This window comes from Calonectris borealis, chromosome 20 (assembly GCF_964195595.1).
Source record: "Calonectris borealis chromosome 20, bCalBor7.hap1.2, whole genome shotgun sequence".
Taxonomy (NCBI): Eukaryota; Metazoa; Chordata; class Aves; order Procellariiformes; family Procellariidae; genus Calonectris; species Calonectris borealis.
The window spans coordinates 8,225,449-8,249,670 of NC_134331.1; the positions used below are offsets into that span (position 1 = coordinate 8,225,449).

Genomic DNA, 24,222 nt, shown 5'->3' on the forward strand with positions numbered 1-24,222 from the left:
TGGGGTTATTCAGCCTGGAGAAGAGAAGGCTTCGGGGAGACCTTATTGCAGCCTTTCAGTATTTAAAGGGGGCTTATAAGAAAGGTGGTGGCAAACTTTTTACAGGGCCTGTTACGACAGGACAAGAGGGAATGGTTTTAAACAAAAAGAGGGTAGATTCAGACTAGATATAAAGAAGAAATTTTTTACAATGAGGGTGATGAAGCACTGGCACAGGTTGCCCAGAGAGGTGGTAGATGTCCCATCCCTGGAAACATTCAAGGTCAGATTGGACGGGGCTCTGAGCAACCTGATCTAGTTGAAGATGTCCCTGCCCACAGCAGGAGGGTTGGACTAGATGACCAGGGCAAGGATGCTGTCTGGTCACATCAGAGTGTGAAAAACATATTCTCTTGCTCTAGTGTGCAGACTGCAGATAGGATACAAAACTCCTCAGCTGAAAGTAGAAAAAGGAATGAAGGCTAAAGTACAATGATTATTTTCAAGGAGCATATGAAATAACTGATATGCAACTGTTATAAATGGGATAATTGTAGGGTAATTTGGAGGTGCAGAGTCTTGGTAGGGCACTCACTAATCATATCAGTAACACCTTATCAGGCTGAGATTACGTAACCAGATCAGAATTACATAATTTGGATATGGATGTCGCAGAACTGGGACCAATGAGCAAAAAGTGGATTGTTTCTTTGGAAGGAGTTTGAGAAGAGAAAGGGAGATAGAATGGGTACAAAAAGGTGGATTCAGAAGTAGAAAAAAATGGAGAATAATGTATGAAATTGGGTAAAGAGAAAAGATGAGACCTTCCAACAGTAGGAGTGCAGATGCCTACAGATGGTAATGAAGCTGACTGCAGATCCAAGCCCACCAGGAAACCGGAGAGAAACCCGTTGGCCAACCCAATAGAGTCCTTCAGGAGAAAGGAGGGCAGATTGAATATATGCTTGTACCTCTCTATGCACACCAACTTTCCTTGTAGTTTTTTATCAGGATGCTTACCGTTCAGAGTATGTAGGAGGAACCATATCTACATACTGTGGCACACCACTGCTGTGGATGTGTAGGAAGAGAACATCAGATAAATAATTGCATGAACTGAGGAGTGTTTTTGACCTTGAGCAGGCAGTGTCTTTGACTTGAACTAGATGTTCTTTTGTTGACACTGTGTTTTTGATTCAAAGGTTTCTGGTTCTTGCATTGTGATCACAGGACTTTCCAAAGAGCAGGTTTTTAGCTGAAATTGTTAATATTAATTTTTTTTACATTAAGAATGGAAATACTGTATGTATCTGCTGCTCCCAGGACCATACATAGTCCTTTTTCAAGCAAGAATTTCTGTGCTTTCCAAGGCTTGAAAATATCCATAGTAGTATTACAAATACATGATGGGCTAATCATGCAAGTCAACAACAGGTCTATGAATAGTGGGGACCATGCACTGTTGGTTATGACATAGGTATAAACATAGGAATTCTAGCAAATGCCAAAAGTATCTTTAAGCAAAAACTGTACTGTCAGTATGCTCCGTGATCTCAAAGCTATCAAAAGAAAATACAAGAAAATCAATAAAATAAGAATGGAAGGACACAGAAACAATGGCTGAAGAAAAAAAGGTAAAATTAATCTAACTGTGAAAATAATTGTCGTGGTTTAACCCCAGCCAAGTAAATAAACCCCACACAGCCGCTCGCTTACCCCTGCCTCCGGTGGAATGGGGGCGAGAATTGGGAGGGCACAAGTAGGAAAACTCCCGGCTTGAGTTAAAAACAGTTTAATCATTGAAATAAAATGAAGTAGAACAGTAATAAGAACAATGAGAACAGCAGCAATAACAGAATACACAAAACAGACGATGCACAATGCAACCGCTCACTGACCGCTGAACGCGTGTCACGAATGGGGGGCGAGACCCCCCCTCACACCTGGTTTTTATACTGAGCATGATGTCACATGGTATAGAATACCCCATTGGCCAGCTGGGTCCACCACCCCAGCTGTGCTCCCCCTCCCCGGTGCAAGCATCACCCAGCAACAGCCAAAGCATCAATGGGCCATCAACTCCTTTCACACCAAAGGCAAAACACAGCACACCCCCCAAGCTACTGGGAAGAAAGTTAACTCTGTCCCAGCCGGAACCAGGACAATATTGCAGTCACAGCAAATGCCGTACAATGCCACGTGGCTAAGACAAATGGGGAACACAGGACTCACTACAGCCTGCATGTTCCTTTATCAGGAGCACAAGAAGCACAGAACTAAAGCACTTCACCTGACTACTGCTAGTATCAAAAAATGTCTCTGGCTTTGAATGCTAGAACACATGTCCTGTCAAAGTATTTGAAAATCCATATGCCTTTCCATTTCTGCTCAAAGGGAGAATTGCATTCTTAGATGTTAGGCAGCCACTGGTTAAAATAAAGAGCTATGCTGTGGATGAGAATATGTCCATTCTTAGGGAATTCACAACCCCCGGAAACGGTAACTGTAAAGCTAGGATCATCTTTTTGGGGCAGGCATGGTTTCTTCTTCCTGGATGAATGCTTTAACCACCAGTGCCCCTAATCATTGCTTTCTCTATAGTGTGTTAAACTCTTGTTTTCTCCAAGAAACAAACAAACCCAAACAAAACATCGAAGAACACCCACCCACCCACCCAACGCTATGTCCAGCATTTCTGAACAATGTGAAATGTAAGTAATGTAAATGTATGTAAGTGCATGTTCATGCTCTCAGACAGCCTCCTGGGTCGAGGACTTCAGGGAATTAAGCCCTAGGATCTCCATCAAGCTTCAGGTTTGGAGACACATTGTTCAGCTCAGGTATTATCTGGGACAGTTCCTGGAGCTCAGCGCTGGACAAAGGGTTTGGGGATGTAGAGAGTTTCAGAGCTAGCTGAGGGAGAGTGAGGGCCTCACTTTTGTTCAAGTTTCCCTGTAGATGACTTACCCTTTTTATGGGATCTACCCTCTGAAAAAATTTAGAATTATTCTTGTTTCTCTGGTGTTTCCAGCGGTGCTCTGTAGGTGGCAGTGCAGAATACATTTCTCTGGTACTTCACCTGATTGAGAGATTTGTGTGTTTGGAAAGATTTGGGTGTTTTGGTTATTGCAGTCATTGTATGTCTGTATTTTTCGAGATGACTCAGGCAGTCTTCCTTTACAATTGTTCATTATTATTAATAGACATGTTAGCATTTTATCGTTACAATCTTACACATTGTTGGTTGTCTAGTTCTTTCAGTTGAATTTTTCCTATTCTTGCTCTTACATTACTTGTACCGTTGCTCTGGTTCATTTGAGAACAAAGCAAACAAATCACTTGGAACTCTTATAAATCCCCTCTCTTTAGTGTGTGCTTTTTTTTGATGTTTTACCTTTACAGAAAAATATTTCCAGAACCCTGAATAAATTAAATGAACAACACATCATGTTCCATAAAAGGAACAAACCAGCTTACTTACTGATAGGGAAGTGCATATCTGTTTCTATAAAGCTGATGCTTTGAAAGTAAGCGAAGATAGATGGGACTTTAGGGGTGATGGATAATCAAATTTCCTCTCTGCTTCTTCAGGTGGCTTGGCATGACTTCTCAGCTCATTTGACTTAAAGTTTTTACATTCTCCTGTGGAAACTGATATAAATTTCAGGACACCGTGACCATTTTTCATTGGAAAACAGGTATTTATTCATATCTGTCATTCAGCCTTTTTAGCTAGAAGTGCACACAATGTTTCAAACATTGATTGGCACATTATACAATTCTGTGGTTTGGAAATCTTAAGTCATGGGTTCTTTGGCAGGCAACTTCAGCTTTCACAGGCAGGAATACGCATCTTGATTGCCAATGTCATTAGCTTCCAGAGCAAGTTAGGTTTACAAACTATAGAATCATATAGAATCATAGAATCATACAGGTTGGAAAAGACCTCTAAAATCATCGTGTCCAACTGTCAACCCAACACACCATGCCCACTACACCATGTCCCTAAGGGCCTCATCTACACATCTTTTAAATACTTCCAGGGATGGTGACTCCACCACTTCCCTGGGCAGCCTGTTCCAAGGCCTGACCACTCTTTCACTTCTATGTCTAGAAGTCCCCTGTTACACCTTCTTGAATAACCTTCTACCCTTTCCCACTCATTGAAAGCTAACACTGTCCTGGTACCTGCAGACCTAACCATGAAGTCTTTGTTCCTTGTTACAACACTCCAATATCAATCACTCTCTATCATTTGTAGACTTGTCATTCTCTCACTGGAGATGAAAATTAAAACATAGAATGTAGATGACCAGTTACACAGCATGAACAGGAGTGCTGAATCTGGTTGTCAAAACTTACAATTTTAAAACTGTGATACAATTTTTTGAAACAGCAAAACAGGAGTGATTTATGGTAAACCATTCTTTTCCCTAGAACCCCAAAGGGCAACCCATAACTGTGATTGTCAGGTTAACAGATAATGTCTTTCTGCAGGAAATGTAAAAGTTAGATCACCTACGTAAGGTTGATATGGTCCTGAAATTGCTGGGAAAGAGGAACATCTGCCTTGCAGATACCAAGAGTGGAAAGCAATCTGCTTTCGTCGAAGTGCAGTATGCCAGCCTGGTCTGTGTTCCAGCACTCAGCTGCCCACAGCAGCACTGTGTGATGCACTGGCTCCAAAGCCAGCTTGCTCAAAGACCTTTTCCTGACACATATATACATCATTCATATTGCTGAACAGTCATTATTTCAAGTGGCAACTTCTTTGTGGTACCTTTTGCTTGGTTTTGAAGACCTATGGTTATCATGGAGTTTATACAAATGTTTTTGTGTATAAGGTTAATTGAAGGCCAATGACAAGAAATTGAGACAGTCCTATGAACAACCGCAATCAAAGGCAAGACAGAAAGATAGAAGTTTCTTTGTACAGTTGAACTGATACTGTACTAAGAGCTTTTACATGACTGTCCAGCCTGTTGGACTAGATAAGTCAGGCATGCAATTCACACTGTAGATGCTATATTTACTTTCAAAGTATCTCTGTTACATGGCTATACATAGCCATTCTCATTCAGGGCAAGCAGCCTCAACAAACGCAATGCTCTATGAAATTGCTAAAGGACTTTTACTAAACCTGTAATACAAAAATTTACAAAAATACAAAAGAATGTTTTATCTGCACCTGGAGTCTTCATAGCCATGGTAAGTGATTCTATTTTCTCTATCTTTTAGAACAGAAAACACTTCTATTATGTGTTTTATCTGAGATTAGGATTAAAAGCTTTTTATCCGTTTTCCTATAATAGCAACATAATTAAAAATTCAGTGTTATATTTTAGCCTATCTTTTGCCTCAAGGCAATATTTGTACTAAAATTCTATTATTTTTTGCCAACATAGAGTTATTTTAAATAAAAGGAATCCAGATTTGGTTAAACTATGCAATGATGAGGAAAACAGATAAACAAACAATATTATCCTGTTTAATAAATAATAATATTAAGCCATTGATTGGAAAACAAGCTTCCCACTGCTTCAAGCCTTGCCATGCTGATTACTGGATTTTCTATCTATGAAAACATTGCTTTTTTAGATAAGAATAGTTTGAAAAATAATGAATGCATATTATGATTACTGTTACTCTAATACGGTCTTTTGTTTCCCGCAGAGATGGGTATTCTTGCTGTACTTGCTCTACCATTGCTTCTGTTAGGAATCAGTGGAACTATTTATATTTACCAGTCAGTCAGGTGGCTATTGTCCAAGTCAGCTGTGCAAAACAAGGTGGTGGTGATCACGGATGCCATCTCTGGACTGGGCAAGGGTGAGTTGTCTCCTTTTTTCTCAATGTCAGAGAACAGAAACAGCCAGAGAACCACCCTCTAGGTGATAAAATGTGCATACATTACCTTGTATATATTCATAACTGCCTAGATGAAGCAGAAGAAATATATTTTTAAGCAAATCCTATGATTTTTAAGTGTACATTTTTAGTCTCAGCCACAGGAACTGCTGGTAAACTTTTAGGAACTGCAGAGCTTTGTATTTATTTAACTCAATAGAATGAGAGGTTTTGTAAGCACATTAAGAATGCTATTTTTAACATGTTGCTACTATGAGATCTTATTACATAGGCTGTCATTGCAGGGTAGTGGCAAATCAGGATAAACAGGTGTCACCTTACTCTTTACATGTTCCTTTTCAGTCCTTAAAGACTTCAACATTTCCTGCTCCCTGTAAACAACAGTGCTCACCCCTCTGTCCCTGTTCATATCTCTGCCCCCTCTATCACCCATGTTACTCCTCTTCCCTTGACATCCTCCAGTACCTCCAACTGGGCTGTCTGGCTATGTGTAATGGTGCGTTCAGTGGACAGAAGGAAAGGGTATGTGATAATTTCTCTATTTATATACGCTGATTGCCTGAGTGGTCAGCCACTTAGCGTATACTTCTTCTTGGCTCATATTTCATGCCTACACAGTACTGCCAGATTAAAAGTACTGGGTCGTATATTGCTTATGTACAATCCTGCTCTAGGCATCACTCGAGGGGCAGTAGACGCCAAGTGCCTGATAAGGCAAACATAGCTTGAGGCTACATTTTGGCGTTTTCAATGAAGACTTCTGTATATTGGAAACCTTGCACTCTCAAACAGAAAATAGATGGGGAAAGGGAATGCTCTTGCAGAATTATTCCTTAGCAGAACAGAGCTGCAACAGAAATACACACTACGCTGGCAAGGAGTGCTCTTCATCAGAGCCTGTTAGGACAAGGTATGAAATAATTCTGACCTCCACATCCCATCTGGTCTTTCCCTTTCCCTGACACACTTCAGTTTCAATTGAAGACAATATTAGCATGTGTTTTCTCTGATTGGTTATATTTCAGTGTTTTTGTTTGGAGACACATGATTCAGAGTTCTCCAGCTGAGACTGGGTGTCTTGTAGAATCATAGGATGCCTGGAAGTTTCTAGACAGAAGTCCTGCTTGGAGCAGGAACATCACCAGTGCTAGATCTGCTTGTGTGTGGCTTCAAGCCAAATCTTGGAAACCTCCAAGGATAAAGAACATTTATTCAACATTTCTCCAGGTATCTTGCTCCAGCACTGCATGACCCCTGGGGAAGATATTCTTAAGTTCAATTTCCTTATTAACCTTTCTTCATCTTTTGGGATTTTTTGTGACTAGCTGCTGCCTGTCTCTTGAGGCTACAAAGGCAATCACCTCCCTGCTCCCTCCCTCCCCCCCACCCCACACCCTTTTTCACATAGATGAAAAAGGAGGTAACTCAAAGCAATTTTATTTTATTATCCCAAACATATCTATTGTCAGTATCCCATAGGGTGATACTGAGAAGTTACCTGCAGGCTTGAATGATTTATCATGCAGAATTTACTGTGCAGTCCACTCATGCATATACAATGGCCATTCATCCAGATTTTTAAAATACCAGCTGTCTGCCCAGCTGCTGCATATTTGAGCTCTTAGGCAACAGCCAAATTCCTTTTCCCACATGCCTTAATTTCCGGACTAAAGATGACATTCATCAAAGTTAAAAAAGAGGAACAAAAACTATGATGATTGAAGATGTTTGCAATGGTTTATGGTTGTTATTTAACCCTGATTCCTGTTTCTTCTCACTGCTATAACTCAGAAAAGTCCAGGATAGTTCTAGAGGAGAACATAATTGGTTTCCCTTTTTCTCCTTTATTGCTGTTCACACAGTACTCACATTTTATTCACAAGGTTGCCCCAACTGTTATGTTTATAGGAAAAATACTGGTGTAGTTGTCTTAGTACAGGCAAATAATCTTTTCAGCTTTAAATAAAAAATCTTTCTATGCTAGATAAAAGAAAATTGAAGACATTCATAAAATTACTGTCGTGAATAATGAAAAAAATTACATAAATAAAAGTCTCCAGCTGCACAAGTTTACAAAAATAGAAGAGTGGATCCAGAAGTGCTTCCATGCAGATATTAAGAGTCTAACATGGGCATTTAAGAAATCTAAGATGGGCATATTAGCATAACTGGATTTGACTGTGGGTATTGAAATCTGAAGAAAATGCTTTTTGGAGGACAGACAGCTATAGCACTAGAGTTGTATTGTTGCCCATTCAACAAAGGCCATAGGAGCTAAGACAAATCAAACGGGCTGGAAAGGCATAAGAGTAATTGTAAGACCATATTCCTGCTCTTCCCATGCTGAATATGTAACTGTCATACAGATTTGATTTAGGGACCAAATATGAGGGGTCCAAGGCTGAGAGATTTTTGGAAGACCCAATCAGGAAAAAAACACGAGAGGAAAAAAATCTCTTGATTTCCAATCCTACCAGCACACATAACCCACTATCAGCTAATTGTCTGCTGCAACCAAACCAGATCTCTGGTTTCGGGCAGAGAGAGTGGGCACATCATCAGTCGCATCCTCAGGCCTATCTGCAAGACATTATCTATTCCAAGAGGCAGGCAGTTGTATACTTTTCCTGGTCAGGAGGACAACCTTGACAGATTCCTGGACTGAGAACCACAGTTTCAGTTCAGCTGAGCTACAACATACACATTGTAGCAGCCTATAAAAGCCAGAGGGATACAACTGACAATGAATTCCTAAAAGGTGCCCATGAGATATCTATGCTCCATGTTTTTAAATGTCTTTCTTTGGTCAAACTGACAGGACAGTGACCTAGAGAAGAAAATAGACCAGATACACACTGTCAAGATACTCCAGCCTGGTATTTCATAATCTGGATTGAGTTGATCACATACTCCCATGAAGACCTAAACTAATGAGTTGGTTGCAGCCTTGCAGCCAGTGCTGAGGTGGGATGATGGGTAACATTGACTGCCAGTTCGTCCTGTTATGTGAGTCCCCACTTTCAGAAAAGCATAATCATAGTTCACTTGCATAAGAAAGGGAGCAGAATCCTGTCTTAAACTGGGGTGAACACCTAGCTCAGAATATCCCTGCATATATGGAGAAAAAGCAGTGCCAACCCATCATACTCAGAAAGGTCTCAGTGGCCTTCTTAGGAAAGCTTCAGGGAACGTAGCTGAACAAGAGGTAGCTGAAGCTGGTCCCTGATGCCTCTGCTGACTACTGGGAAGGTCTAATACTCAGGAGATATAGGTCTTGGGATGGATTACATATGGAGGGAAGGGTCTGTAGAAGAAAGGCCTCTCTCATTGGTGCTCCATCTGTGGGCCAGTGGGTAGTAAGTTTCTCTGTATTGCTCTTCCTCAAAGTTGTAGATGAGTTTCATGTTGCCAAGAGTTTCATGAAGATAACATACAGAGCTCGTTTTACTATTTACTGGAGTTGATTGGTTTCTTCTTTATACTGCAGCAGACATGAAGGTTTGCAAAAGATGCAGTTTGTATCGTAACAGCGTTAAGCATGTGTTTTTGTATATAATTTTCTTTATATAAGGAAGTGTGTCTGTAGGTGGAGAGACTTAAGGAAGAAAGATAATCAGAACAATTTTTCTAACTCAAACCCATCATCCATTAACTGGCATATTGTTCTTTTCTTAATTAAATTTTTATTAAATCCCATGACTGAAGAGTACCGTTGTGCTGTACCATTAATTGTGCATTATACCATTACATTAAATTTTATTTTATTACACACATATATATTATTGCTGTTTAGTGCTTTCTTTTTTCTCATATATATTTATTCTTTTAAAATCAATGAATTTTAAAACATAGTTTCAACATCACTAGCAAAAACAGCATCCCATTTCAAGCAAAATAAACAAAATCAAATTGTTATTATTATTATTATTTCTTTTGAACATATTTCTCTCCTAGAATGTTCTCGGGTGTTTCACACAGGAGGAGCAAGGCTTGTGTTGTGTGGCAGGACATGGGAAAAGTTAGAAGCCTTGTATGAAGCTTTAATTAGCGTGGCAGACCCCAGTATGGTAAGTATTTCCTCACTCTGCTTTGAAAATTCATAGCTTGACTTAAACACCTTGTTCAGATACATAAAGTGCTTTTAAATCCAGTAAAACAAAGTACATGAAACATGATTAACTGTTGACGGTGATGTTGGTCACCCAGGTAACACACCAAATACAATCCAGAGAAAGAGAGAGAGAAACACCTCTGAAGGTCTTTAGAGCATGATGTCAAAAGTATAAGTCAGAAATCCAACTCTCTTGAGATAATTCAAGGCAATTACTGTAAAGCAACTGAGTGGTCCTGCATTTTAAACAAGCCACCCAACTAGAAATGCTGGGCAGAGGAATTTGTTAATTTGGATGGAAGGGATCCAAAGTGCTTCATTTAATCACAGGAACTATCATCAATTTTTCACACAGAGTGCTCAAGGAGTGGGAGATGGGTCTAAAGATTGAGTTAATTTTGAGTTTCTCCACTACTTTGGGAGAAGTCCCAGCTAGAAGGGCGTGGTGACATATGAATAAGAGTGCCCTTTCCTCGTTACCACTGACTGGGTCACCGTGCAAGTAGACATGCAAGGCTGCCCTTGCGGCCAGTTCTTTGGAAGATGTTTCTTTGATGCTTATGGGAAAGCTTTCCTTCTGTGACCAACAGATAGCTGACTCACATCAGGGCATAGGTGTTCCTGAAGGCCTCACACAAATTCTACAGCCACTGCTTACCAGACCAACAAATATTTGTGTTTGACCATTTTTTTTGCAGTGAGCTTCATTCATCTGCATAAATAACCATAAAAGTAGTATGTTCATGTTAGTCTGTGCAGACTTGTCGTGGTTTAATCCCAACCAGCAAAAATAAAGTCCACACAGCCGCTCGATCACCCCCCCCCCCAGTGGGATGGGAGAGAGAATCGGGAGGGCACAAGTAGGAAAGCTCCCGGGTTGAGATAAAAACAGTTTAATCATTGAAATAAAACTAAGTAGAACAGTAAGAATAACAATGAGAACAACAACAATAACAGAATACACAAAACAGGCAATGCACAACGCAACCGCTCACCGACCGCCGACCGCATGTCACGAACGGGGGCGAGCCCCCCCCACACACCTGGTTTTTATACTGAGCATGATGTCACATGATATAGAATACCCCATTGGCCAGCTGGGTCCACCACCCCATCAACGTTCCTTTCACACTAAACCCAAAACACAGCACACCCCTCAAGCTACTGGGAAGAAAGTTAACCCTGTCCCAGCCAGAACTAGGACAAGACTCAGCTAGGAAAAATATATTAAGTATGACTAAGGGATCTGCATTACATTGTCATAGTAATATAGTAAGAGAAGATACTCAGAGTTCCTTTCTCTGTCCCATAGCGGATGAAATCTACATCTTTGCAGAAATTGTACAAATGTAAACCCTATTTGGATAACCTATAGCTGAACAAACCATTCCTACCTTTCAACTGCCCCCCATGTTTATGTAAATTATCTATCAAATCACTATATCCTAGACTTTGTGGTCACCAAAGTTCTCCAGAAGGCTGCTTACAGAAAGACCGTAACTTGGAGTGGTAGGAGTCACTCCCTGTGTCTATTATCTGTCTCCACTGATTACAACAGAGACAAAACTCCATAGGGTAGAGCTACTCCAGCTTACCCTTCCTATGGCATTCTGCTTCATCTGAATTTCAGAGTCTATGAATACCCATTGTTGAAGTACCTTCTTTCTAGAGTGGTTTAAAAAAACAACTCAAATTTTTTGTGAAAATGATAAAAGCACTTTCTTCAGATATCAATGTAAATTAATTTACAAGACAAGTAAATAGAAATACATTTTTATATAACAGGTGTCCTTGAAATACGTCTTTTCTTTATTAGACATATGCACCAAAGCTCATACTTCTAGATATCTCAGACATAAACTGCATTCAAGATGTAGCTAAGGAAATACTGAATTGCTATGGCTGTGTGGATATACTGATCAACAATGCAAGTATGAAGGTGAAAGGAGCAGTGCAGAGCATTTCATTGGAACTTGATAAAAAGATAATGGATGCCAACTATTTTGGACCTATAACATTAACCAAAGGTATTTAAATTTTTTTTCCTGTTTTGCTGTTGCCACTTAAAGCTTGACATCCAAGTCATTGGCATTACAGTGTTTCATTTGCACTGATTTTTGCCTTCTTCACTATAATCAAAAACAATTCTGTGAAAATCAATGGACTGAAATTGACGTGAAGAAGATCAAAATCAGAGTGCCTGGGTTTGGAAATATATAAGCAGGTGTTTGAAAGACAGACATTTTTAAAAATGTCTGCTTATTGTCTTTTGCATATGGTGACTCCTTTATTTACGTGCTTGCTGCCTTTGTTACAAAGACAATTGTTTTCAAATCCCTTGCAAGGATACAGACAGGCTGACAATTAAATGTGATAATACTGCACCCAAATCTGCATGCAGAATGCAAGTGATGTCTAGAAGACACTCAATTTCCAGCTACTGGATTTTGTGATACTTTTGATTGCAGTATTGAGACAATCTTTGTCAAAGTTGTGCTATCTACACTTCAGCTGTCACTTATTTTCACTAAATACATTGAGCTCTGTTACTTATGTGGCTCTTTCTTGTATTTCTTTTTTTTCAGCCATTCTTCCCAACATGATCTCAAGAAGAACTGGCCAAATTGTTCTAATTAATAGTATCCAAGGAAAAATAGGAATCCCATTTCGTGCAGCTTGTAAGTTATACATAGCAAAAATGTACATTCTAAAACATAAGTTGTGAGTATTCCATGGCACTGATAATAGGTTATTAAAAATGCTAATTTGCATTATAATTCAGTAAACTATTAATATATTGTTTGTCTGAAAAGTTTTCAAAGAAGTGGAACTCAAGAAGAAATAGTTAAAATACTATCTTTGAAGTATAACTACTGCCTAAGGTACTTGAGGACAAGCAGGTATCAAATGTGACAGCAAGTTTTTTTTATGATCTTAGGAGACATTCAGAAAACAGCAAACTTGTAGGTCTAACATCTGTACTGGGCATATTAGTAGAAACCATAATGAATAATGAAGTAGTGTATAAATATAGCATACTGGTAGATACTAGCTACTGCTTTGTAAAGGGAGACTCATGCACTTAATGGATTTATGTGTGGGAGTTTAAAAGGAGATGTAGTCTACTTGGGTTTCCAGAAAGTTTTCAAGAAGGTCTTACATCCAAAGCTCCTAATGAAACTAAGCTGTCCTGAATTATGATGCAAGGTCTTTGCATTAATAAAATGCAAAGTTAGTGGACAGAAAATATAGGATAGATGTAAACAGACATTTTTAACTGTGACAGGAGGTCAGAGTGGATGATGGGCTCTGAATTAAAAGGTCTGCAAGACCTCAGGATTGTGACTGAACCATGAAAGCAAAGTACAGTGACAGAAACTGTAAGGAAAGCAGTAGAGAAAAAAAAAAAATCCTGTCTTCATGCCTTTGTATAAATCTATGCAGTGCCCACATCTTGAATATTGTATGCAATTCTGGTCCCCATCTCAAAAGAAGTATAAGAACTACAAAAAAGGCTCAGAAAAGAAACAACACATTGATAGGACATCTGGAATCATTTCCATCTAGGAAACAGCTGATTGTGTCAAGATACATTGTATGTGTAGAAAATCACGAGTAGCAGAAGAGCTGACAGAGACAGTTTTTACAATGTCTCTATCAATATCTATGTTGCATGAAATGAAGTTGCCGGAAGAAGGAATTTCAAAACAAAGGAATGGAGAAGCTTCTTTCCATTCCTGGAGCCCACCTGTATTTTTTAGATTATGTTATGCACAGGTTGATTTTTACTGCAAACCAAGTCAAATACAAGGTGGATGAGTGCTTTGCAGCTCTGCTGCACTTAACACATAGTTCTGGTTTTTGGTCAAGGTTCACATACTATCATCCTTCTTTAATATAATTTTCAATAAAAAGGCACTAAGAGCAGCTAAAAAAATTCTTAACATTCAGTTACTTTAAAATTAACTTTGATATCAAAAGCATCTTGGATTGCTGCTGCAGGGCAAAGGCCTAATTGGTTTACAAAACATTAGTACTCCTGTGTTCCAGAAATGGACATGTATTTCACTGCATCTTAGTGACATGTCACAAACTGCAGTGAGTGTGGAGACTCATCTCAGAGACAGCTGTCCATCCACCAAAGAAATTTTTAAACTGTAGAGATAATAGAAATATTATTCCTTAACCAGGACTTAATATTTCTGATTGGGAAATCCAGACACATGATCTTTGACATGTATAGGGAGACTGACTACATATCTCATGCCTAATTGTCCTGTATAAATAATTTTCTTTTGCTTGTTTTAAATATATCATATGATAATTTCACTGAGTGAAATAATTCACTGTTCTTTTGCCTTTTGGCTAATCATTCCATACCCAATTTTCCAAACATTCATGTTTTATGGAGCTCTGTGATACATCTATATCCATGCATTCATATATCCAAACATGCATATGTGGGGTTTTTTCCTTCTTTTAGATGCTGCTTCTAAGCACGCTGCTGTAGGCTTTTTTGATTGTCTTAGAGCTGAAATGGAAGAATTTGATATTTCTGTCAGCACTGTGAATCCAACCTTCATCTGTTCATACCATCGCCAATCAGCACCTGGCAACTGGGAGGCATCTATTTGGAAATGTAAGGTTCGATACATCAAGAGAGACGGTAGATGAAGCCCATATAGCAGTATGGAGGTGTTTCCCAAGGAGAAGAATGGAGCATAGGGAAAAGAATGGAAATGGCAGAAAGAATGAACAGGTTAGGGGAGCAAAAGAAAAGAGAGATTGGACAGATCAGATGAGCCTGGTGAAAAGAGAAGGAACATGGAAAGAGACAGCATTATGTGAGAAAATAAATACACCAGGGCATGGGGAATGGAGGTAGAGCAGAGCATGAAAGGTCCCAAGGGAGAGTTCCACTGCACTCAAGTTGCTCCTTCTCTTAGGGACTGTGAGGATTTTACTTCAAAATTGTAAAAAGATCTTAGGGACATACTAATGAGGGGAAGGGAAGGGGTAAGAGATTGAAAGTGCATAGGAATTTAACTAATTTGACTGATGCACTAACTGTGTATCTTTTCACCACCATTCCCTCAGATATGTCTGTCTGTCTATCTGTCTGTAGCTCTCACTCCTCTCTGTTTGATTTACAGTTTTTTTCAGAAAGGTGGCGTATGGTGTGCACCCAGTGGAGGTGGCAGAGGAAGTCTTGTGCACAGTGGGCAGTAAGAAGCAGGAGGTACTTATGGCCAACCCTATCCCCAGAGCAGCAGTTTACATTCGCACCTTCTTCCCTGAGCTGTTTTTTGCCATTGTTGCCTCAGGGATTAAGGAAAAGCTGAAGACAGAAGAGGAAAATTGATTTTGTTTGGTTCTTTTCCTTGCTTTTGACCTGAAAAAAAGTTTATGTTTCAAATGTCGATGATTTCTGCTTCTTACTATGGGTAGAATAAAGCAGGAAGCTTTACGAAACATGAACCAGCCAATGCCTCACTTAGTGATTCACTACCTTGACATACATTTGTCCGTTGGACTTCTACTCTTCTGGATTTAGTGAATGAGACAAGTTTCATTTTTTGCATTATAACAGTATGGGAAAAACTCTGCTAGGAGCTCTATCACTTTTTTAATAGAGTGATTCCCAATCTAAATAAGTAGGATAATACCTGCAGCAACTTATCAGAGTAGTCTGTCAGTTCTAAAACTTATAGGAATCTATAGGAACAAAGGGATGGGTAAGTAGGGAGATGTGGGAGACAGAAGAGTAAAAGTCAGTGGAAAATGGGGTTAGAGCTTGGATCAGAGTGTTCCTCAGATGTGCTTTTTGGAAGTACTTGCAGGATGTGCAAATAGTGAGCCCAAATAAGGGCTTACCTAGTTCAATATCTCATCTGCGACAGGACCCTGGGGTACATGCTTAAAAGATCATTAAAAGAATGGGACAATAATATGGAGAGATTCCCTGTATTATAGTCTCCCAGGTTCTGGTAATCTGCTACACAGTTTGAAACAGAATCTGTCTCTGCATCTTGTTGAACTATCAATTTTTCACACAATTTTTTCAAATTCCTATTTGAAACACTCCCTCCATGAGGAAAGGAACTAATCATACATAAAAAAAGACTTGCTTATGTTTACTTTAAACCTGGTGTCAGATAATGTTCTCTTATATCTCCTATTTCTTTTACTGTGAGAGACAAAAAATAATGATACTCAATTCATTCAGTCCCAGTCATCCATGCCCATCATAATTTCCATGCAGTTACCTGTTTTCCAAGTTGGAGAGCCCTGGTATCTATTCGCTCTCTCTTTGTGAGAAGTCCAGATTATTCTTCTTGTTTTTCTTTATACCTTTTCTTGGTTTACCTTACCTTTTTTTTTTTTTTTTTTTAAGATGGACAGGCCACAGCTGCATGCTGTATTCAAGATAGATAAAAAATCTGGATTCACAAACAGGCATACAGATGCTTCCTGTGTTTTTCACTTCTTTTCTTCTTTTGCATGTCTTTTATACAAATTCCTGGTTTTGAGATATTTTTCTGACTGCTACTGAGCATTGAGTTCCCTTGTCCCCTCTGCTACTTGTGGTAATTAATCATCATGTCCAACATAAGCGTGGCCATTACTCATGTCAATTGTGTAAATTCCATATATTCCCAAAGTTCTCTCACTCCTAGTCATTCTAGGCTTCTCTTTCCTATCACATTTTCCCAGTTCATGCTGACGACTTACCCCCTTTTTGTCTCATCCTGTAAGCTGAACCAGAATATAAATAAAGTTAATGCAAGGGTGTCCTGATCTTCAGTTTTACATCTAAGAGCTTAAATTCTGTCTCCCAAACCCTCACCTGGCCTTTCTTGTGTCATCAGTACTCACAGAGATCATGACCACCTGCTTTTTTGCAGACACTGTCAAAATGCATTTGCAGAATACCTACAAAGGAAATACCTACACAGAAAGCATGCAACCAAACTGCACTTGCTGCTACAAGTCCCATTGCTCATATAACTTTCAACACCAGCTGTGCTTATCCACCTCTTTCTATCAGTAAGAATCGCCAAACATGAAAGGAATTCTCAGTGCAAGGAAATACATGCTTATCATCTTGCAGGGACATTAACCTTTTCTTGTATCTCTAATTCAATTGCTCTGGTTTCAAGAAACATGCATGCATCTACCTCACGCAGGGAAGCAGTTCACAACTAGTGAGAAGTAGCCAGTTTCTGCAGTACCTGCTGGAGCTCCATCTATTTTCTGTTGTAGCATTGGGCTTTTATTGTTGTTTGAATGACTATACCTTAACTGTGAAGTCAAACATCAACTTTGTGAAAATTTTCTTGCTCCTCACCAGAACTCTACTCCCTCAAACAACTGGGCTTTTGCTGTGGTCTCAGTTATACTTGTGTCTGTACTTCAGCAACAGCCAAACCCTTCACAGCTGCCCAAAACCAAGGTACGGAATAACTGGGTAATTTCATCAGAAAGGGATCAGAGAATCATAGGACATCACAGCTAAACATGAATCAACACTGTCTTGCTTTGTTGTAAAAACAAGTGGATTGCATGTTAAAATAAACTGAATGATCCTTCTGCTCCATTTTGCACTTTCGTGTGTGTCCAGAGGAGGGCAACGAAGCTGGTGAAGGGCCTGGAGCACAAGTCTGATGAGGAGCGGCTGAGGGAACTGGGGTTGTTTAGCCTGGAGAAGAGGAGGCTGAGGGGAGACCTCATCGCACTCTACAACTACCTGAAAGGAGGTTGTAGCGAGGTGGGGGTCGGTCTCTTCTCCCAAGTAACTAGCGATAGGACAAGAGGAAATGGCCTCAAGTTGCGCCAAGGGAGGTTTAGATTGAACATTAGGAAAAATTTCTTTACTGAAAGAGTGGTCAGGCCTTGGAACAGGCTGCCCAGGGAAGTGGTGGAGTCACCATCCCTGGAGGTATTTAAAAGACGTGTAGATGAGGCCCTTAGGGACATGGTGTAGTGGGCATGGTGTGTTGGGTTGACGGTTGGACACGATGATCTTAGAGGTCTTTTCCAACCTGTATGATTCTATGATTCTATGATTCTATTCTATGATTCTAGATATCAGCAGAAATTCTTCATTGGTTTTGAATATTTCACTTTTTAAATAAGGAACTCTTCAAGAAACCGCAGTGAAAAGCAGTGAGAGTGACAAAGGTAAAATAACACCTGTGATCTATCAAGAAATTTTTAAAGAACAGATGTATTTTAATCTAGAAAGTAGAAGAAAGTTATATCTAAACAGTTTTCAAATACCTAAAATGTACTACCAAAAGGATAGAACTAAACTGTTCTCCATTTCTGCTGTAGTAGGACAATGTGCTAAAATTACTGCAAAGGAGATTTACAGGGAAAGAATTTTCTGCTAAGAACAGTTAAGCACAAAGAATAAATGGCCACAGAAATTTTAGAATGCCTGTCTTTGGAAGCTTTAAAGAAGAGATTAATGAAACATCTGTAAAAAAGCAATGTAGCTTTAGTTTATCCTGCCTGGAAGAAAAGAAGGATTAGGTGACCTTTTAAATGGGTCACACTTTTCTATAATTCTGTGTTTTTTTCTCATATTGCGAACAAGGTTTCTCCACTGGTATTTCTGAAGTAATATTATTTCCTCTGGGGAAATCTATTATTTAATGTGAAGTTTTCTATTTCATTTGTCCATCTCTGCCTCACTGTCTAAATACCTGTGGATATACATTGCATATAAAAAAAATTATGATAATAAAAATAAATATTATGAGATAAGTTCATTAAGAGATATTTTCTGTGAGCCTCAGTCAGCTGTATTTTAATCTATGTGGATTCCTTAATAATACTAACTTTTATAAATGAGGACAAAACTAGGCCTGCAGATTTGGTTGTAAAATTCATAGGAGAAAGATATTCAACTATAGCTCCTTTAATTTTTTTAAGCATCTCACATGCCTAAAGGGCACATAATTTCTTTTAATGTGAGCTGCAGTTGCACTGTTTTAAATTTACATTTTTTGTTCTGAAATCAACTGTTTCTTGGTGTTGGCCAAGAAAATGGCCATTGCTGGACACAAGGGCCTTTGAAGTAAGGAAGAATTTAAAAGAATGCTAAGACTGGAAACTCTTAGAAGTGAGGAGACTCTTGTCTAATTTTAGACATCTGTCCTAGCCTACCCACAGCTAACCTCCCAGATCCCCATCTTAAGCAGTGGAAAGAAACAGGTGCCTGTAACCTGTGATTTATCTGACATACAGCTTAGGATAACATGAATTGCATCCTAGAAGTGCCTATATCTCTCATTAACTTTCACTGGACTCTAGGTAACCAGCAAAACTGCAGATCTGTGTATCTGTGCCATAGCCATCTGAAGTTTACTGAGATGCCATGTTCATCAAGATTGATTGGATCAAATGAATGGGAATAAAAATGCCACAGTATTTGATAAGCTTTTTTTTTTTTTTTTTTTTTGCTTGCTTTCAAATAATGTGGTTCCAGGACTTACCCCAGCATTATCAATGTCTACAAACTGGGAGTCAAAAGTTAAAATAAGGGCCAGAATGTGAAATCATAGGTTGCAAATAGGGATAAGTCGTCTTGCATTTCATCAGGTGAATTTGTTTACCAGACATCTAGCAGAAGACATATCTTCTTGAATGGTTAGCATGTGAAAAAAACAGACCATCTGAGATTTAAGAATTGATCAGGATGGGGGTCCTATTGCACAGTTATTTAAAAGCTCTTGTCCACATACAGTACTTTACATGAGTGCAAACCACTGTGAGAAACAATCCTGAGGAAAGAGCATACGGTAGAGACTACCAGTCTGTCTTTATAAACTGCAGGCTAGGAAAAAAAGTTGAGGCGCTTAAATTCGATCTTTTAAAGACCTTGTAGGCACCAACCAAGTATGTTCCTGAATGAGGTGGAAATTCATCAGTGACACCCAGGAACAACATGATATGGGTAAAAATCTATCGCAAAGAGACCCCAGTTACTATAAAGGAAGAAAACCAGAAAATCAGATGGAATCAGGAATAATTCCTCTATAAGTAAAGATGTTTGAAACATCTCTATCACAAAGAAATATGTGAAACAAGTGGAAGGAATCAAGATCTTGTGTTCTGATCAAGGGATTGAGACTACTTTTACTGGAGTGGATACCAAACTTTCTAGCAACTGCTTTCTTCATCTGCAGAACAGAAGGTGACAGTTTCAGAATACTGGGTATACTGTAATGAATAAAGACAGACTTTTCTAAAGATGAAAGGGGAAATCTTATTGCTGTCTACAGCTACTTAGTGGGATGGTATAGAGAAGATGGAACCAAACTCTTCGCAGACGTGCACAGTGGAAGAAAAAAAGGTAATCGACACAAATCGGAACACATGAAATTCTGAATAGATATTAGGAACTATTTTTTCCACAATTACAGTAGTCAAGCATTGGGACAGGTTGCCAATGAGGTCAGGAAATGTCACTTCTTGAATATATTCAAAACTCAACTGCTTAAGGCTCTGAGCAACATCATCTAATAGGTCTGGCTTTGAGAGGGGAAGTTGGACCAGAAATCTCCAGAGGTACCTTCTAACTTAAATTACTCTATAATTCTGTGTGAGTCTATAGGTATAGGTGAGTCTTGCAGTTGGTCTCCAGCCAAGATATTTTTGATATTCCCCCAGCCAGAGAATGTGATTCTGTCAGTTTTCCCACTGGATGGGAAAATTTGGGTGAATACCAAATGCTGAAAATGCTGAAAATTAATGAAACTGCAGGCAAGTTAGGCAGAGTGAAACATATAATCAAACAAACCCCGCTGAAGGTACCGGGAGATGACTTTGGGTATAAATGCCTGACTGACATCCTTTAGTGAGTTCCACAGTGCTCTATGCAATAAGGTGTCAGCTGACAGGACACAGTCTACCCCAGTCACTATTCAGAGATGCCACTTTACATTTATTTATTTGTTTGTTTGTTTGTTTTTCAGGTGTTCATGAGTGTTTAGAAGCTGGGAATAGGTTAAATGCCAAACTAATAAGGAGAATACTATGGCAATTGTTCTTTCTAAAGTTCGTGTGAATGAAGTGATGGTGCACAATGACCATAAATTAATAAAATATAAAGCTAGCAGACTGCATATAATTTATCTTATCTCCACAGGATGTGAAAAGCATGAAGAAATTATGATGCTGTTATAGGACAGGACCCCACAGTTAATTGCAGGAAAATACAGGCTGATGAAAAGGAATTTCCGCTATTGGGTAGAGGGGCAAAACTTGAACCTTGAAAATAAAGGTTCATTCAGTATTTGAAGTATACAGAAAGAAGCAATCAGTACTAAAGGGAACAGAAAAAAGAGATTTCAAATATTTCCAAATATGAGATTCAATTTTTGGGAGGCAGCAGGGGAAGGATTGTAGAATATCTCAGGTGGGAAGGTACCTCAGGAGGTCTTTGGTCTACCCTCCTATCAGCTATGAGGTAAGACCAGGTTGCTCAGGGCTTTACCTAGTCAGGTCTTGAAAACCTCCAAGTAGGAAGACTGTGCAGCCTGTTCTGGGCAGCCTGTTTCACTGCTTGACAGTCCTAACGATGGGAAAGTTTCTCCTTATATCCAGTCCAAGCTTCTCCTATCTGAACCTATGGCCAGAGTCTCTCATTCTCCTACCACACACCAGTGTGAAAAGCCTGGCTCCATGTGATAAATAATCTTCTTGTAGAAACTAGAAGACTGCTAGACTTTGTAGATATTGGAGGGCTTCAGGTCCCTCTGAAGTCTCCTCTGCAGGCAGAAAAAGTGTCAGCCTCTTCTCATATCACATGTGCTCCAGCCCCCTTACCATCTTGGTGGCCAACTGCTGAACTTAATCCACTTTGTTCCTGTGTTTCCTGTGTTGTGAAGCCCAAAACTGGATACAGTATTCTATATGTCATCTAATGAATGCTAAGTGGTGAGGAATAATCCCTTCCTGGATCTACTGGGTATGCTCCTGTTAATACAGCCCAAGATGCTGTTGGCTTTCTTTCTGCCAGGCATATTTTCAGCTTGCTGTGGTCTCAGTTCCACAAGATCCCCAAGTCCTTATCCACAGAGTTAATCTTCAGCAATCACAACAGTCCAATTGTGCAACCACATCTCTTATTCCAATAATATTGCAGCTCGTCAACTGCATGTGGAGATCTAGTTCCTCCCACTTGTTTCCCAGGCTGTTTGCATTTGTATATGTACACTTGAGGTGGGTTTTTCTTCACCCTGTTTTATCATTCCTGAGGTCTCATTTTGTCCTGTCACCTTGTACCTTTTGCTTTCCATCACTGTTATATATACCTTATGACAAAATCTCTGTCCTCCATTATTCCTAGTTTAAAGTATTTCTCAACAGGTTGGCCAGCCCGATCACAAAGATGCTTTTGTCCAGCTTTGCCAAATGGACCCTGTTTCTCCGCAGCAGTTCCTCATTCTCTTAGAGACACCTACAGTTGTCAAAACCAAACCCCTGTCACCAGGACCAGCTGTGCACAATCAAGTGTTGGCCCACAGGATCCATGCCCTACTCCCAAGCCTTGTCCTTGCAGGATCAATGAGAACGCCACCTGGGCCCTCATGTCCTACACCTTCACCCCCAGAGTCATATAGTCACTCTTGACATGTTCAAGGTCTCCCTGATAGTATCATTGGTGTCCACATGGATAATCAGCATGGAATCATAGTCTGAGGGCTGGACAGACTGAAACACCTCAGATCTAAGTCACCAACAATCAGCAAACATCCCTGGATAGGAAGTGAGGTCACCAGATAGTGGCCTCCAACCCCTGAAGGACAGAGTCTCCCACTACTGTCAGTTGCCATGCTCCCCTGGTTCTGCTGCATGTTTCAGGCTCTGCTGGCTCTGAATGCTCCCCAGACAGAGCTTGTAGCCTCTTGCCTGCTGACAGAGACCAAAACTGTTCTGCAGTTGCAAGAGCTGCCAATGGAGAAACAGTCGTCCTCCTCTTGCCAGAAGCCACAACATCCAGTGTTCCTGGTCCTGGGAGTCTCCAGTGAGCATAGACTCTGGCTGCTTTTCCTTCTGTGCATTATGGGGGTTCAGGTCTCTGTGAAGATTTTGTCAATCTCTTTTTCATCATCCCTTGTGCTATGCAGCCTTCTCACCTTCTCCCACAGCTCCTTAACTTTAGTAGAGCCTCTCAGTCACAGCACACCTTCTACAGATGAGGATGCTGCCTTCACCTGCTCCAACTTCAGCAAGTGGCCCCAGGCACTCCCTGCAGCCCCAGATGGAGAGAGTTGCATCCTTCCTTGGGAGCCCAGTCTGGGCCAAGACCTCTGCTGTGCCTGGGACGGTTGCTCCAGTTGGTGCTTGGGGCAATGCCCACTGACATGTCACCACCAATGCTGAGTGCTGACATATTGCCTTCAGCAGAGTTTCTGCTGCTTTGAAGAACGATGCTCTGGGTCCTAGGCTTGCAGTCCAGCAGTCACATAGCTCTCTCTCTAGCACTAGCTGCATGAGTGCTTGAAAATCCCTGATCGGGAGTCAGCTTTTCCCACCTGTAACCTGGATCTGAGGAGCCTTGAACTTTCTCCCAGAAGAACTAGAAGCAGAGCCCCCAGCTGTTGCACAAACTGCAAGCACCAGCAGCCAGCAACAGTCCAAGCAGTGTCTGAGGCCCCTGCCTGCATCCAGCCTGAGGTCACAGCACTCCCAAGGGCCAGTTAGACAGCAGATGGAGGCTGGGCACATGTGCTTGCCACCCCTTGGTGGGTTTCCCACCATCTACCACCTCAGTTCTGAGGAGACTTACGTGTTGCTTTGTTATCTCACCTTATTGTCTCTCAATTTTCCTCTCTTGCCACTACTGGCTCATGGTTTCCTTCTGAGATAGTTGTTTTTAATTGTGCTACTCTATTATCAGCTCCACCTTATCACTGGCCATAAACTGACCTACTATGGATCCTGCTGGTAAAACAAGCTCAGACTATATTTATGTTAGGATTGTTTTGCCTGAAAAAAATGTATAGCAATTTTTCTAAAGCCCAGAGCTGCTCGGTAGACTGTGTAAGGCCTCTGCCACCCAGCGTTCACAAGTGCGTTTCCTAGTGGGCTCATTAGCAGGAGGATTCATAAAACAATGAAGAAAAACTGATGTCCAACAGAGTAGGCACACATGGTTCAGTTCCATAGGGAAGTTCCACACTGATCCTCAGAGTGGAGCAGCTGCATATTCCTGATCTATGAGTATCATAACAATTTCTACTTTCCCATCT

General features: G+C 40.2%; 1 protein-coding gene across 1 annotated transcript; it reads left to right on the forward strand.

The window, feature by feature from the left end:
- The first annotated feature begins 5,048 nt into the window (after positions 1 to 5,048).
- Positions 5,049 to 17,554, forward strand: DHRS7C (dehydrogenase/reductase 7C). Its single transcript, XM_075170102.1, has 7 exons — positions 5,049 to 5,187; positions 5,653 to 5,808; positions 9,802 to 9,914; positions 11,775 to 11,985; positions 12,544 to 12,636; positions 14,442 to 14,597; positions 15,112 to 17,554. Exons 2-7 carry the CDS (start codon positions 5,655 to 5,657, stop codon positions 15,318 to 15,320), a joined length of 936 nt encoding a protein of 311 aa, XP_075026203.1. The 5' UTR covers positions 5,049 to 5,187; positions 5,653 to 5,654; the 3' UTR covers positions 15,321 to 17,554.
- Positions 17,555 to 24,222: the final 6,668 nt, after the last annotated feature.